General features: G+C 45.9%; 3 protein-coding genes across 5 annotated transcripts; 2 read left to right on the top strand and 1 right to left on the bottom strand.

The window, feature by feature from the left end:
• Positions 1-310: 310 nt before the first annotated feature.
• On the bottom strand, positions 311-10232 carry LOC122615209. 3 transcript variants are annotated; one of them, XM_043790155.1, is made up of 12 exons: positions 10084-10232; positions 9223-9486; positions 8070-8195; positions 7793-8008; positions 7402-7728; positions 6654-7341; positions 4639-4918; positions 4476-4581; positions 4309-4411; positions 1875-4202; positions 1342-1815; positions 311-1272 (listed from the first exon to the last, which is right to left on the bottom strand). In XM_043790155.1, exons 2-12 carry the CDS (start codon positions 9403-9405, stop codon positions 533-535), a joined length of 5571 nt encoding a protein of 1856 aa, XP_043646090.1. In that variant the 5' UTR covers positions 9406-9486; positions 10084-10232; the 3' UTR covers positions 311-532. The 3 variants fall into 3 exon arrangements, with proteins under 3 accessions (XP_043646090.1, XP_043646091.1, XP_043646092.1); XM_043790156.1 differs by having other exon boundaries at positions 4639-4903; XM_043790157.1 differs by having other exon boundaries at positions 4639-4870.
• A 760-nt stretch (positions 10233-10992) lies between these two features.
• On the top strand, positions 10993-12800 carry LOC122615213 (cytochrome P450 6a22). The gene is made up of 2 exons (XM_043790160.1): positions 10993-12206; positions 12263-12800. Exons 1-2 carry the CDS (start codon positions 11141-11143, stop codon positions 12685-12687), a joined length of 1491 nt encoding a protein of 496 aa, XP_043646095.1. The 5' UTR covers positions 10993-11140; the 3' UTR covers positions 12688-12800.
• Positions 12801-13153: 353 nt separating this feature from the next.
• LOC122615211 (probable cytochrome P450 6a17) lies at positions 13154-15108 on the top strand. The gene is made up of 2 exons (XM_043790159.1): positions 13154-14477; positions 14543-15108. The coding sequence occupies exons 1-2, from the start codon at positions 13394-13396 to the stop codon at positions 14962-14964; spliced, it is 1506 nt and encodes a 501-aa protein (XP_043646094.1). The 5' UTR covers positions 13154-13393; the 3' UTR covers positions 14965-15108.
• Positions 15109-15357: the final 249 nt, after the last annotated feature.

Raw genomic sequence — 15357 nt, 5'->3', positions numbered from 1 at the left:
GTAAAAAGCAGCTGCATGTATAACAAAAAAACTTAGTTTTCAGCTGGATTATATATCTTTATTTGTTAAATATCGATTATCAATCAACTAACAACTAAAACTCATAATTAAATCAATTTAGTATGTGCTTTTGGTTTCATTTTGTTTATTGTTTCCGCAAAGGGGCATAAAAAAATTACACATTAGTTAAGCGTGATGTTAGTGGTCAAAGAAATGTGATTTGTTTGCTAGTGTTATAAATTTATCACAAATTATGTATACTCTGTTTTTATTCTGTATTCTGTTTTTTATTAATTGTTGCCAGTTCTTGTTTTCGGTAATAATTTATTTATACGAGTGTGAGCGCGCCGGATCGAAAAATATTTGGATACTTGGACACTTGGCCACCTACAGACCGCGAGGTGCCGCTCTCTGGCGGAGAACGTCTCGTTGGCTATCTAAAACTAAGTAACGTGTAAAAGTAATCGTAGTAAAAATGAATTAGGAATATCGCCTGCTCCTCCCTCCTACTCCTACTCAGGCGGCCGACTTTTTACATGATCGAGCACAGGCCCGACGTCTCGATGCCGTTCTGCACCTTCTTCGTCCGCTTCAGTGTGGCGTTGCGCAGCGCCGGCTTCAGTTCCACGACGGGCTCCGGATCCGGATCAACGGTGGCGAGCGGCGGAGTGGGCGACTTCCGGCAGGCCGTCTCCGCCGGAAGCGTGGCAGCCGCTGTGGATGCGGTGGCAGTGGTGCTTCGGCTGGCATTGTTGCTGCTGCTTCCGCCGTAATTGCTGCCAATTACCGAGATCGAGCTGATTACGTTGGAGGGCGTGCTGGTCGCAATCTTCGGCACGAACGTGTTGCCGCCGCACAGCACTGGAATGGTGGAAATGGTTTGAATGGCGTTCACCTGCTGGACAGAATCGGCGGCTCCGGATGCACCACCAGCTGCTCCTCCTGATCCACCGATGACGCTTATGGCCGAGACTTGCGAGTCCGTTGTCGTGGTGTTGGAGGCACTATTATGACTATTACTACTCGTATTCTTAGTGATATTTATCTTTATTTTATTAACTATGCTAGCCAAAGGTAACGCCGGTCCCACTGCGCTTAGGTTATGCGTGGCCTCCTGCTTCTCCCCGTTCAATTCCGTATCCGTATCGGCGGTCACATCGCCCTGCTCCACCTCGTCCGCCTCATTGGCGGGCAGGGAGAGCGAGGTCACCGATGCTGGCCGCTCGATGGTGGCCGGCGAAGCTGACGAGCCGATGGTGTGTGTTTGAGTTTCTGCCAGGATGCCAGATGATTGAGCAACTAAATCAGATACTGCGGACAGGAAGGTGTTTGCAAACTTACCGCTGCTGTGAATGGAGATCTCGTCCTCGGGCAGAGGCAAAAGCGAAACCACCGTGCCCACATCTTCGAATCCATCATCCTCGTCCTCCTCATACTCATCCTTGGGCTCCTCCTTGATCTTTACGTTCAGCAGAGCAGCCTTGGTGGCCTCATCCATCTCCTTCTCCACATACGTGTCCAGATCCGTAAAAGGAATGTTTGGCTCTTGGATCTCGACATCGGATTCGTTGGCCGATTCGTTTTGCGGCTGTTCACCCAGCTCAACCTGATCCTTCTCCGGTTCTTTTGTCTCGGAGTTGGACTCTGTTTTGTCCTGAGACTCATTGCCCATGTCCGCTCGTGTCACATTTCCCGGAACATACTCGTCCTCATCGTCGTCGTCGACGATTTCCGTGACACTAGGCTCTTCATTGGGCAGCACGATGACGTCGTCATCATCGTCATCGAAAATGGCTTGTGATGTTTTGGGCGCACCTATTGTAAACACGTTTAAAACACATCGTCTTTTTTGAATTCATTAAATCGAAACCCACCTTCATCGTCATCGTCCTCCACTTTGATCAGTGTGTCCATGGCATTGTCATCGGTGTTGTTCATGTCCACGTCCTGGTCGGACTTCACCTCTGCTGGAGGATTCAACGAGGTCTTGTAGTCCTCGTAGCATAGAGGATGGTAGATCTTATCTTCCACGCGAATAGCGCTTCGCAGATGCCACTCCTCGAGCTCTTCGTTGTAGAACTGCTCGAACTTCTCGTGGCACATGTCACAGCAGTGATCCACATCATCCGTTCCGGCAGCACACGTTGGCACGGGTGAGTCCAGAGAGCGTTGTTGAGAGAGCTCTTCCAGGGCCTCAATGCCGCCCGGCTGGCCCTGGGCCTCCAGGAAGTTCTTTTCTCGCTCCTCCACATCTTCGATTTCTTCGTATTGCCTCCAGTCGTTGAGATCGTAGTACCATCTGCGCGAGGTGGCTTTCCTAGTGGAATCCCGCTCCCGCCTATTCTGGCGGAAGTGCCAATCCAGATGCTGGCTGTACTTAATTGTTTGCTCTGGCGGGAACCGCACTCCACAGCTGCTGCACTGCATTCCCAGGTAGAGGACGGCCACCACCGCCGCCTGGCGGGTCTTGATGGTCTCTGGCTTGCGGAGATCGATGCGCTTGATGGGCTCCATGGGGGGACCAGCAGGCACTGGAGCAGGAGCTGCGGTGGCAGACACAGTTGAGGATTCGGTGGCAGAGGTAGTTGGCTCTTTGGCCGCTGATGAGTCTGCGGCAGGCAGAGTTGGTGCTGCAGCGGCACCACCAATTATTCCAGACGAGACAAGCTTTTGGAACAAATCATTGATGTTCAAGCTCTCCAGAGCAGCGGCGGCTGCTGGAAGGGAAATGGGGGCGACAGCAACTGGGGCGGGTTTCGGTTGCTCCACCACTGGCGGTGGTTTCACAATAATTGGCGGCGGCTTGGGAGGCTCTGCAGGAGCATCAGTCTTAATGTACACCATATCTGCCACGTGGGTTTTTCCTGCAATGACTCCTTTGGGCAGCGTGCCAAATCTAATGAAGCAGCTGCGGCCGCCGTTCAGCATCATTCCTTTGGGGAGACCACCATACTCGATCTTCTGCAGCTGCCCGTCGAGCAGAGCGTATTGGAAACTGTCCACAAACTGCAGCGAATGCTGCTCGGCGCCCAGCTGGAAGGTCTGCTGTCTGGCGTCCAGAAAGAGCGGCACTATAGTGTGCGCATCTACAATCATATTGATTTTGCCTACAACCAGATCCCTTCGCACTCGGCCAATGTCTACGTTGGGCGGTGGTCCCTCAGCTTTGATTATATGCAGTTTGTTTCCAATGGGCACGGATACTGGTGGACCGCCAAAGTAGATCTCGTACCAGTGCTCGTCGATGTAAAGTTCGCGCGATGGGAAGCCAAACCGAATCCGGTGAAGCTGTCCATCCAACTGGAACGGCTTGTAATCGTCGTTGAAGCAAAGCGGCAGCGGTTCATTGTGATCGATGAGGATCACTCGCTGACCCGGCTGGAAGCCAATTTCATGCGGCTGATCGCCATCCATGAAGATAATGGCCACCTGGTTGTAGAAGCGAATCTCCTTGGAGCCACCGTCGATCGTGATGCTTCGCACTACGTCAGCCATGGGATTGTCAAGGGAATTAATGGCCTTAGTCATGGTCACCGGTGGCACGGGTGGCATGCCAATCATCGACGGCGGTTGCGGGGGCGGCGGCACTGCGGACTGGGCCATCACCATGGCTGGTGGCTGCTGCCAAGGCATGCCACGGAATCCGGGCTGAGGCTGAACCGGCAATTGGATGCCGCCGCGCTTGTTGTTATTATTATTATTGTTGGCATTGGCATTGGCCAGCTGCCAGGCAGTGCGTTGAGCTGCCCCTGGATCCACTTGGTCGCCCCATTTGCTGGGCTTGCGACGCTTAATATCACGCTTGGTCTTATCTCTTTTGTTGGTGGGCTTCTCCGGAGCAGCTGACGGCTGATCGTCGTACCTGGGCGATCCATCGCTATGCGGTGAGCCCATAGAATGATTTTCGTTGCCCTTCAGCTTGGGAATACGTTTGCGAAGCACTGCATCCCTGGCCGCATTGCGCTCGAGATCGTCGTCTCGGCGTCGGGATTCTTTTATCTTGCTGTTCTCATTGATGGCCACCACTTTTTGGACAAGATCCTTGTACTGCTCCTGATTCATGCCGTGATTCTCATACATCTCCTGCGCCTGGCTGAGAATGGTGCGCACCTTCTCGTCGTGCGCCTCCTGAGAATCGTCGTTGACTTTCAACTCCGCTAGCTGCTTAATGCGCTGTGACACGGCCTGATCCTTGGCTTTGTCTAAAGGAAGATTAAGTAAGTGAAATATCAGCAAGTGTTCAAGCTACTGTCACATCACAGGTATCAGCTTTCGCATAAGCTGAAACTGAGCTATACTGAAACTCACCAGACTTTCCCTGCTTATTCTGGATTCGAGCCGAGTTCGCCAACTTGGCGCGCAGTTCCTCCAACGTTGCCTTCTTGGGCGGCGAGCCAGATTTCTTTGTGGGCTAGGGATCAAAATAAAGGAATTCAGACTTACGTAACAACAATCTAGACTTATACGAATCGTACCTTGCCCACATCGCAGTCGTCCAATGAATCGTCTTCGACGACAATAACTCCTGGCTTGACGACTGGAATCTCGCGACGCAGGTCCACATCCTCACTGCCAAAGAGACTATCAAAAGCAAACGGTGTTAAGCGATGTTCTTGAAAGATTTAGAGAACTACTTACGCGTCCAGTTTGGCTGACTTGCTGCGCTTGTGTTGCGGCGGCTGTTCTTCACCGTCGATCTCTGGCGGTAGTGCGTCGGCGGGACGTTTCTCGGCGACACCGGAACCACCTTGCACCTGCAGCAACTTGGTAATCGACTGCTGCAGGGCGTCCGATACATTACCCTGCGAGGAAATAGACGAGGACGAGGGACTGGGCGACGCTTGCCTGACTAGAGATGCTGATGGTGATCCTGAAGTCGTGGGATTTGAGTTGAGCAGTGATACTGTTGATAGATTCGCTGTAGATTTTTCTAATTTATTAAACTGTTTTTGTATTTTGAACGACACTTTTGCGGGCAATTTGGAAGTGGACGCGGCTGATGGGGAGGCGTTGGAGGCGCCACTAGCTTGTATTATTGTGCTGCTGATGTGGCCGCTATTGGTTTCCTTCTTGTCGAGGCTTTCCACTGAGTCGAATGTCGGAGGAGGCGGCGTCTTTGGCCGCCTCAAGTCAATGTCCATACTCGATACATCTATAATCGGCGGACTTGGAGGAGCTGGAGGATGGCCTGGTTCGAGTATTTGAAATGTAGCTAGAAAATTGATTTTGCTTGTGGACTAACATTCTTTTTTTTTTTGTTTTTCTTACGGCAGAGGAAGGTAATTTTTAGATAAAAGCAACAGAATAACAAAACGTGAATTAAATGAGGCAGAGAATTCTAAGCAAATAAAGTCGGGAAACGGGTTGGAAAAATCATAACAAAATTATAAGGGGACAGGGCCAACAAACACCAGGCACAACAATCAGGCTAGAGAAATTGATGAGAGAACGAACTAATGCATAAATAATAACTTAAGGAATCCACGGGCTCCGTTGGGGAACCAATGCGAAATCTAGGTTAGACTATAAAAAATAAATAGTAATTAGATAATATAAAGGGGATAAAAGTGCCGTTCTACAAATACAAAACAATATAAATACATATACAAATTCAACTAGCTGGCTTGTATATACATTGAAGCCAACTACAACGTATGCTTAAAATAAAAGTAAACTTAATCTGGTTCTAGATGTTCCAGAGACTTGGATTTTAGTTTAAAAATGTTTGTTCACTTAGGGTTTACACGGTTGTTAACAAGAAATTAAAACTGCAGTCTTTATTTTATTAAGTTTCTCTTCATCTAATTATTGTTTATCAATAGGAAGTTTAAGGTACAAGAAATACGTCACAGTTAAATCATTTTGGTTTATTATTTTTGGTTCGCTTTCAATTTCAATTTAGTTGTACTTATGGGTTTGACATTCACAAATCGAAAATCATCTTCAAAATCACACCTAAGGCGGCACCTGGCTACATTTTGCATTAATTAAAACAACTTGGAATGCAAAAGGTTTTTAACACATTTTATTTACACTTTGGTTTTGGTGTTTTAAACTTGTTAGATTTTTCTAAACGACGCTTAAGTATTTATAAAAAAATATAGCATAAATATGTAATTAATGGTTGACGGTTAGTTGCCTTAATACGAAACAAATTCCCCCTTCCCAATAAACTGGGCCAAAAAACAACGTAGGAAGAACCAAATTTCAGCAGTTTGCGGAATCTTTTTACAGACATTTTTGTGTCAATAATGTTGATCAGTAAGGTACTGGCAAGAGTAGATTTTATAACCATCTCAAATTGTTGTCCAGTAGGAATTTAATATGACTTAATACAATCGAGTGTTGTTATCTATCAGAATTGAAGCAAAATCTATAGATTTAACATTCCATTGTTGGGAACGCCACCACTTGATTATCACAGTTGTACTTATCACAGACGGTTAGAGTTGAGCAGAAGATTTCCACTTGTCAACCACAATCGGTTCAACCAAAAACCCGCCCTTCCACCATCCTAAGCCATCGAGTGCCGCCATTCTGGTTGATATTTTCTAAATCTTTAACTAAGCTGTCTGTAGCTCTAGGTTCCAAGTCAAACCAGGCTTGGTTGTTTGCTAACAAGTGTAAGATTAGAATTAAAAGTTGTTTCTTACGTTTCTCTAAATCTTTTGGTGCTTTAGCTGCTGCGGCTGCTGATGCGCCCGCCAGTGGTAAGGATGATGTGGCCGCTGTCCTGCTCTCTGGTGACTTGCTTCGGACTCCGCTGCGCAAGTCAACGTCCATGAAGACTGGAGATCGACTGCGGGATCGTCCAGAAGAAGTCTTTCCTCGCGATGAAGATGACTTGTGCGACGTGCTGCGCTTGGATTTCGAGGGCGAGCTACTCGGTGAGCTGCTCTTGCGCTTCGCAGATGCCGAAGGAGATCCATTGCGAACATAGCGATCCGAATCCTTAGACGAGTTCTTACCGGATCGCTTGACTGGAGATTGGTTGGAGCTGCTGCCAGGGCCGCCCTTGTGTCGAACATCAGAGCCCGACGAAGATGAGGAAGCCGTAGAACTCTTGGACTCACTACGCTTGCGGCTCGACGAACTGCTGTGGCTAGAGTTTCCACTTTTTACAGAGCGACTGCTGCTGTTGCGCACAGGCGATTTGCTGCGCGACCGACTAGACTTCTGTGAGGAGCTCGATTTGGACGCCAGCCGAGGATCGTTACGTGCCGGCGCAGCTGGATGTGAGGACTGCGACTGCATCTGGCGCGCTAGTCTCGGATCTCGTTGGCGCACCGAGTTCAGCAGTGCCGGATTGACCGGATTGACTTTTGGTTTATTGGCAAAATTCTGCAATTCCATAATTGAATTAGATTTTAAATAGCTTTCACATTCCACTGCACAATTTACCTGCTGGGCCGCTGGCATGTTATGCATGGGACCGACATTGCCCATTGCTCCTGGTGCTCGTTGATTACGCGCTGCCAGATTGGGATCTGTGATTGGCGGACGAATAGCAGCTCCAGAAGGTGCAGGCATGATAATCGGTGCTCCAGCCATCGCGTCAGTGGCTTGGTTGAGCTGACGCTCCTGCTCCTCTAAATGCTTTTTGGTTTGCTCCAGCTCGAGTTCCAGTTTGCGCTTCTTGAGCTCCAGCAACTCGCGAGTTTTGGCTTGCAGTATCTCCTCCATGTCGCTGGGCATTGTGGGGTTAACGGGCATCACAGGAACCATACCCTTTGCAATTGAACGGATACATTGGTCTAACTTAAGTCGCATTTCAGTTATTTGGTGCGCTTACCGTTTTCAAAAAGTCTGGATTCACATGAATGGCCGGATTGACGTGAATTTTATTAGTTGGCTGTTTGGCCGTGATGGGCCAGTTGTTATCCAGACGCTTCACCTTAACATCCAGGGCGTACATCTTGGATGGCGGGAAGACCTCGTTCCAGGTCTGACGCAGGGCGTACATGCGTTCCCGCACCTTTTCCAAAACCTGCGACTGTGAGTGCTGTACCTGTGGGAATAAATTAACATTAATAACCGTAGGAGAGACATATGAAAGTGATTGCACTTACCGATTCAAAGGCGTTGAGGAATATGTTGACTATGCATTGTCCAAACAATTGGACGTAGCTGCTTTTCACATTCTTTACTATCGAATCAATTAAATATAGTATGGGCAATTTAAATTCGGGCGCCACCTGTTTGAAGTTTAGTAAAATAGGTAAGAAATAAAGAAGAATAAGTGTCTACGGAACGTCGCTAGCGGAGAGTCAAACAGATAGATTGGAAGAAAACTAATGAGACAGGCCGACTGGACAACACAACAGCAGGGTCAGCGATCGTCCACCGAAGTCATCCTCCGCAGCTGGTGGTGGTTGCCTCCAGAGCAAGGCGGTCTCGAACTCAAACCAAATCCTATCCTACAGAGAAATATATTTTCCTAAGCATGGGTGGGGAATGTGGTAACGCGGTGTCTAAGGCTCTTCAAACATTAAGGGTTACAGTGTTGGCGTATGATGTTACAAGGTCTGTTCCCTTAGCCGTGTGAATGTGAATGAGAATCGCAGCGAAAGTGTGGCAAAATTATGGGCTTTACTCTTACGTATTATGGACATATATTTTTGTTTGGCTGCAGTTTTTTTACTTTTACCAAAACTTGCGCTTTTCTTTTTGAAATACAAAAATTGCTGCACATCAATTTTGTTGATTGATTGTAAGCAGTCAAGGTTTTGTATAAAATAAAAGACCATTTGGTGACGATTGTTTAAGCATTTTCTCTTTTTATTTATTTTTCAATATTTTTTTTAAGGTTGTTTGTTATTCCTTAGCTTTAAACTCTGGGATCCAAAGTAGAAAGAAATAAGAAACGAGGAGTAGGTTGGTTAAACTTCTTACCTTTGTAGATGATTAAAATCAGTCACGTTTTAGAACCCAAATTATGAGATATATACTAAGATTATTAGGAACCTATCTAGCATTTGTGCCCAAGAGCTTGCAGAAAAAACCAACTGAAAGAACCAATAGTGAGAAACGCATAGCAGCGCATATGGGGAATGTATGGCCTTCGTTGGTTTTATCTGCAATCAAACGGCAACCGTAATGAATAAACTGCACATTCTATCACAATTTCGATATGGAGAATCACTTTTAGTGTCGACCTTCTACTAGCTGTGTGTAAGCTGGAGTGTCTTGGTTGTTAAGTAAATACGCTTTTGTTTTGTTAACCTGGCTGATGTAATATTCCACCACTTTAACAATGATGTGGGCGTAGTTGATGTTCTCCTCGGCAAGCATCGTGAGCATATTGATCAATGGCTTGCTGTTGCAGTTGAGGTCCTGCAGACTGGACAGGTACTCCTCGCCGATCCTCCGCTCATCGTCGCGGTAGTTCTGAAATAGCTGCTCCATTGTGGACTTCGTATTCCAGATCTTGATCCTGATATCGATCAAGTTATTTGGTTTGAAGTAATCGCAGTTGCTAGGTTTCGACTGCAAGGGAAAATATAACAAGCTAATTAAATGGCATGAAAAGCAAAGGTAACTTGTATGATTTAAATTTAAGGTTATTGTGGAAGAATGACGCTCTTAAGACTCAAGACTGCGATTTTGTTTATCAATATGACACAAAGCCTATTTTATTTGTAATCTCTACCGAATTTGGGCTAGCATCGCAGTGCTAGATAATGCTGTACATACTGTATCTATGTATATGGTTTGTACCAGACGTAAACAATCACGCGCGTCCACAAACAGAAGGTAATCTTTTACATGCATATGTATATACACACCAACACACACATACGGGATGACGACGAAAATTCAATATGGCGACCATGAGCATATTTTCGCATGTTTGGCCTGCCCAAAGAAACTAACCAATAAAATGCTTGATTTCACCTTCTGTGCATCGCATTACACGCGTTCACGAAAAATTTACTTTTTTGTGCAACTGTCTCGTTGTTTAACTTGAATTAAAAACGTTTTATCCATGCAAAGCCACGTTTAAGTTACCACCACATACACACGCGAATTTTCGGTTCGATTTTAAAGTACTTTTTTTACGCTGCAGACAATAGAGAAACATACCTTTTTATGCTAATACATTTGTACAATCACTGCCAGACACTTTTTCGAAGAAAAAATTTCATAAAAGCACTGTTAATATATAAAAATTAGCGTTTGAAAACTCTCACGTAACTACTGCGATGTATTTTTGATGAGTTACACTTCTAAGTGTGCCCATCGCTCTGAAATGGAAAATATACCTTTCCTACCACATTTGTTACAGCAAATATACCAGAAAATACCGAAACAGTATGCACCGCGTTGCCAACCACTTAAAATATAATTTTGAGTTGCCGTTAAAAATGCTGGAAAATTAATTACAACAAAAAATGTTTGGCAAAACCCTTTTATTTAATTAGTTTTAATACAATGAGCAAACGATGTAATTAAATAAAAATCAGTGTCCGTCCGTATAACCGTCGATATATATGGGTCTATGTGGGCTAAGAAGTTGATATTTTAAAAGCAGATTCTAGAGTCGCCCGCTTTTTGTTTCAAAAGCTCATGCCAACACATTTAAGAAATGTTTATTTTATTATAAGTCGGACAAAATTTGTATTACCAGGATATGGTAATGAGCGATATCAAAAAAATAGTTTTTCTTATATTTTTTGCATAAATTCATTGCATTTCCACTAGCTGAATAACGGGTATCTGATAGGCGACAGTTAAGTTATCGGTGGATTTCATAATTAAGCTGTCATGGGAATTGAAATATGAGATAATAATATTTAAGAAATCCGTAATCATACTTTTAATTACGCTCATATTTTAAGGCAATCCATGAGGAAATGTTAGGAAATTGGGCAGATAATAAATGTATCATTATTTAGATTTCATCATCAGGATGGATGTTCTACCGTTATCTCTCACTATATCTATTGCACTAACTTGACTCACAGTTAAAAGCTCCCAAGTCCGAGCTTCAACTCGACTTGTTGTTCAGTGAACCGAGGTTTTGTGAGTCGAGGTTATCTGCCTGGGTCTGTTTACACTGCTGCAGCTGATTGATTGGAAGCGAGGCGAATAGAGGCGCTGGTGCGGAGTTCAGTTGAAAGTGAATCTAATTGGGGAGACGATGCTGGATGTAGTGGCTCTGCTGCTGATTGCCCTGGCAGTGGGCTTCTGGTTCGTGCGGACGCGCTATAGCTACTGGAGCCGGCGGGGCATTGGCAATGTGCCGGCCCGGTTTCCCGTGGGTAATATGGAGGGGTTCCGGACAGCAAAACATTTCATCGACATAGTGACCCCGATCTATGAGAAGTTCAAGGGCAATGGAGCACCCTTTGCGGGTTTCTATATGATGCTGAGACCCGTGGTCTTGGTCACAGATCTGGAACTGGCCAAGCAGATCCTCATACAGGATTTCGCCAACTTTGAGGATCGCGGAATGTATCACAATGAGCGGGATGATCCTCTGACTGGCCATCTATTTCGCATCGATGGACCCAAGTGGCGACCCTTGCGCCACAAAATGTCGCCCACCTTCACCTCAGCCAGGATGAAGTACATGTTTCCGACGGTCTGCGAGGTGGGCGTGGAACTTACTCAAGTCTGCGGCGAGTTGGCGGATAATGCCATGTGCGGAATCCTCGAGATCAGTGATCTGATGGCTCGCTACACTTCTGATGTCATTGGACGTTGTGCCTTTGGCGTGGAATGCAATGGCCTCCGGAATCCCGAGGCGGAGTTCGCCATAATGGGCAGGAGAGCCTTCGCAGAGCGTCGCCACTGTAAGCTAATCGATGGATTTATAGAGAGTTTTCCCGACTTGGCCAGGTTTCTGCGCATGCGCCAAATCCATCAGGACATTACGGATTTCTATGTGGGCATCGTCCGGGAAACTGTGAAGCAGCGTGAGGAGCAGGGCATCGTGAGGAGCGACTTTATGAACCTGCTGATCGAAATGAAGCAGCGTGGTGAGCTTACCATCGAGGAAATGGCCGCCCAGGCATTTATATTCTTTGTGGCCGGATTCGACACCTCCGCATCGACTTTGGGATTCGCCCTGTACGAGTTGGCCAAGCAGCCGGCACTGCAGGAGAAGCTACGCGAGGAAATCGACCAGGCTTTGAAATTACATCAGGGTGAATTCACATATGATTCCATGCAGGAGCTGCGGTACATGGAACTGGTCATTGCAGGTGAGCTTGACTCGAAACTAATTTGAATAATATTCCATTGACACCTAATCCTGCAGAAACCCTGCGGAAATATCCCGTACTGCCGCAGCTCACCCGGATCTCCAGGCATCTGTATGCAGCTAAGGGCGATCGTCATTTCTACATCGAGCCGGGTCAAATGCTACTGATTCCGGTCTATGGCATCCATCATGATCCCGTCCTGTACCCAGAGCCCCACAAGTTCATCCCGGAGCGCTTTCTGGCCGACCAGCTGTCCCAGCGACCCACCGCCGCATGGCTGCCCTTCGGCGATGGACCACGAAACTGCATTGGCATGAGGTTTGGCAAAATGCAGACGACCATTGGCCTGGTCAGTCTGCTGAGAAACTTTCACTTCAGCGTCTGTCCGCGCACTGACCCAAAAATTGAGTTTCTCAAGTCCAACATTCTGCTGTGCCCTGCCAACGGAATCTACCTAAAGGTCCAACAACTCAGCAACTGAGCAGATAGGGCTGCTTATCACATGGCTGCCCAGATTGTATTATATTGTACATTTCACAATGCTGTTATACAAATGCTCCATCATATGTTTTTATGAATCACGCATTAGTACAGGAAAACTGCTGTATATCTATCTAATCAGGCTGTTTGAGCTTCATTTGTTTGATTAAATATTTGAGTCGTCACTGGCATATAACATTATCATTTCACCAGTGCCAGGGACTTTAAATAATAACACCGCTGTTCCAAATTTCATGCTTACTTTGTACCATTGCGTTGGCAAAGCACAATTTTATCCTATACGCAAAAAATACACTACAAATCTGTGGAATTATCTTTGTTTATATCTTATCGATTGCGTAAGCGCCAGAATGTTATATATGCAGTGCATTTGATTCGCCAATTATTATTCCATCACATTGAGAATGAGAACTAAGCTTAAGAGAAGACGAGTTTTTTATGAAATTAACACACATAAGAGATCTGTTCGCAAAAAATGTATGTGTGTATGTATATACGCAGGGCATTTGATTCCCCAATCAGTATTCATATGAGAATGAGGAACTAAATTTAAGAGAAGTTGGAAGACGAGTTTTTTACGAAAGTAACACACGTAAGAGATCTATTCGCAACAGAGCGTGTGAAAGACCTCATATACTACTTATATCCCACTTTAAACTCAGTTTTCATCGGACTCTGCAGGTGAAATGTTGTTACTGGCGCTGATCGTCATATTACTTTCTCTGATCGTCTTCGCGGCGCGCCGACGTCATGGATACTGGCGGGGAAGGGGCATTCCGCACGACGAGGCACACCCTCTTTTCGGAAACATCAAGGACTGGCCCAATAGGCGCCACATTGCCGAGATCTTTCGGGACTATTACTTCAAATACAAGAACTCTAATTACCCATTTGCTGGATTCTTCTTCTTTTTCACCCGCACTGCTGTGGTCACCGACTTGGAGTTGGTAAAGAGGGTGATGATCAAGGACTTCAATCACTTTGAGAATCGGGGAGTCTTCTACAATGAGATCGACGATCCACTTTCGGCCACTCTGTTCAGCATCGAGGGTCAGAAGTGGCGTCATCTCAGGCACAAGCTGACACCCACCTTTACGTCCGGCAAAATGAAGAACATGTTTCCGATCGTTGTGAAAGTTGGAGAAGAAATGGATAAGGTCTTCAGTGGTAAAACCGCTGCGGGTCAAGCTCAAGTTCTGGAGGTTGTGGATCTGGTGGCACGGTACACCGCCGATGTGATCGGCAACTGCGCATTCGGACTCAATTGCAACAGTTTGTACGATCCAAAGGCGGAATTTGTGGCAATTGGCAAGCGGGCGATCACCGAGCATCGCTACGGGAATATGCTGGATATATTCCTGTTTGGATTTCCGAAGTTGTCGCGCCGCTTACGCTTGAAGCTAAACATCCAGGAGGCAGAGGACTTCTACACTAGGATCGTGAGGGAGACCATTGACTACCGTCTGAGGACGAAGGAGAAGCGAAATGATTTCATGGACAGTCTGATCGAGATGTATAAGAATGAGCAGTCGGGAAATTCGGCGGATGGCCTGACCTTTAACGAGCTCCTCGCTCAGGCTTTCATATTTTTTGTGGCTGGGTTCGAGACGAGCTCCACGACCATGGGATTCGCTCTATATGAGCTGGCCAGGAACCAGGATGTTCAGGATAAACTCAGACAGGAGATTAACACTGTGCTCGGCAAACACAAGAACGAGTTCACCTACGAGGGAATCAAAGAGATGAAATACCTGGAGCAGGTTGTGATGGGTAAGTCTAATTTAATGAATCAAATGTTTCATTTGTTCGATTTATTCAATGGCCATCGCTTTCAGAAACCCTACGGAAGTACCCAGTACTGGCACATCTTACAAGAATGACTGAGACCGACTTTTCGCCTGAAGATCCGAAATACTTTATTGCCAAGGGAACTATTGTTGTGATCCCAGCCTTGGGCATTCACTATGACCCGGAAATATATCCGGAACCGGAGCTATTTAAGCCAGAACGCTTTACTGACGAGGAAATCGCAGCGAGACCCTCGTGCACTTGGCTGCCATTTGGGGAAGGTCCTCGGAACTGCATTGGTCTGCGATTTGGAATGATGCAAACCTGCGTGGGATTGGCCTACCTCATCCGGGGTTATAAGTTCAGCGTGTCCCCGGAAACCCAAGTACCCATGAAGATTGCCGTTAAGAACATTCTGATATCGGCCGAGAATGGTATCCATCTTAGCGTGGAGAAGCTTGCCAAATAGGATTTCTAGCATAACATGTATATTAAAAGTACATATTATTATTGTTATTAATTAATAATACATATCATTATTAATATTAGTAATTTCTTAATTGAGTACGTCACTGTAGTAACGAAAACATTTGTGTAGTAAACTTATCTTGACTATGAACACGATCTGCTGTTAACATTTCAGACACCCTAGTTTTAGACCCCCTTTTTCGACACCCTTTAACTAACCTTTTCAATGTTCTGTGTGTTAGGCAAAGTGAATTTGTGAATATCTGACAATAACGCTTACACGACCAAAACAATAATACTCGCTTTATCAACACACGGTTGAGTACTTTTTAAGAGATTAGAAGAGAATGTTGGAGTATAAAAGCCGTATCATTCCGGTTAGCAATTCAGTGTG

Source organism: Drosophila teissieri, chromosome 2R (genome assembly GCF_016746235.2).
Source record: "Drosophila teissieri strain GT53w chromosome 2R, Prin_Dtei_1.1, whole genome shotgun sequence".
In the NCBI taxonomy this organism is placed as follows: domain Eukaryota; kingdom Metazoa; phylum Arthropoda; class Insecta; order Diptera; family Drosophilidae; genus Drosophila; species Drosophila teissieri.
The sequence above is the reverse complement of the archived record's forward strand: the minus strand, read 5'-3'. Positions and strand labels throughout refer to the sequence as shown.

Bases quoted from the DNA above. Each gene is read 5' to 3' on its own strand.
- LOC122615213 (XM_043790160.1), top strand. From the start codon at position 11,141: ATGCTGGATGTAGTGGCTCTGCTGCTGATTGCCCTGGCAGTGGGCTTC. The intron at 12,207-12,262 runs GTGAGCTTGACT...CTAATCCTGCAG, and splicing joins CATGGAACTGGTCATTGCAG to AAACCCTGCGGAAATATCCC.
- LOC122615209 (XM_043790155.1), bottom strand. From the start codon at position 9,405: ATGGAGCAGCTATTTCAGAACTACCGCGACGATGAGCGGAGGATCGGC. The intron at 4,582-4,638 runs GTAAGTAGTTCT...TGCTTTTGATAG, and splicing joins AAGTCAGCCAAACTGGACGC to TCTCTTTGGCAGTGAGGATG. The intron at 1,273-1,341 runs GTAAGTTTGCAA...GCATCCTGGCAG, and splicing joins GATCTCCATTCACAGCAGCG to AAACTCAAACACACACCATC.
- LOC122615211 (XM_043790159.1), top strand. From the start codon at position 13,394: ATGTTGTTACTGGCGCTGATCGTCATATTACTTTCTCTGATCGTCTTC. The intron at 14,478-14,542 runs GTAAGTCTAATT...CATCGCTTTCAG, and splicing joins CCTGGAGCAGGTTGTGATGG to AAACCCTACGGAAGTACCCA.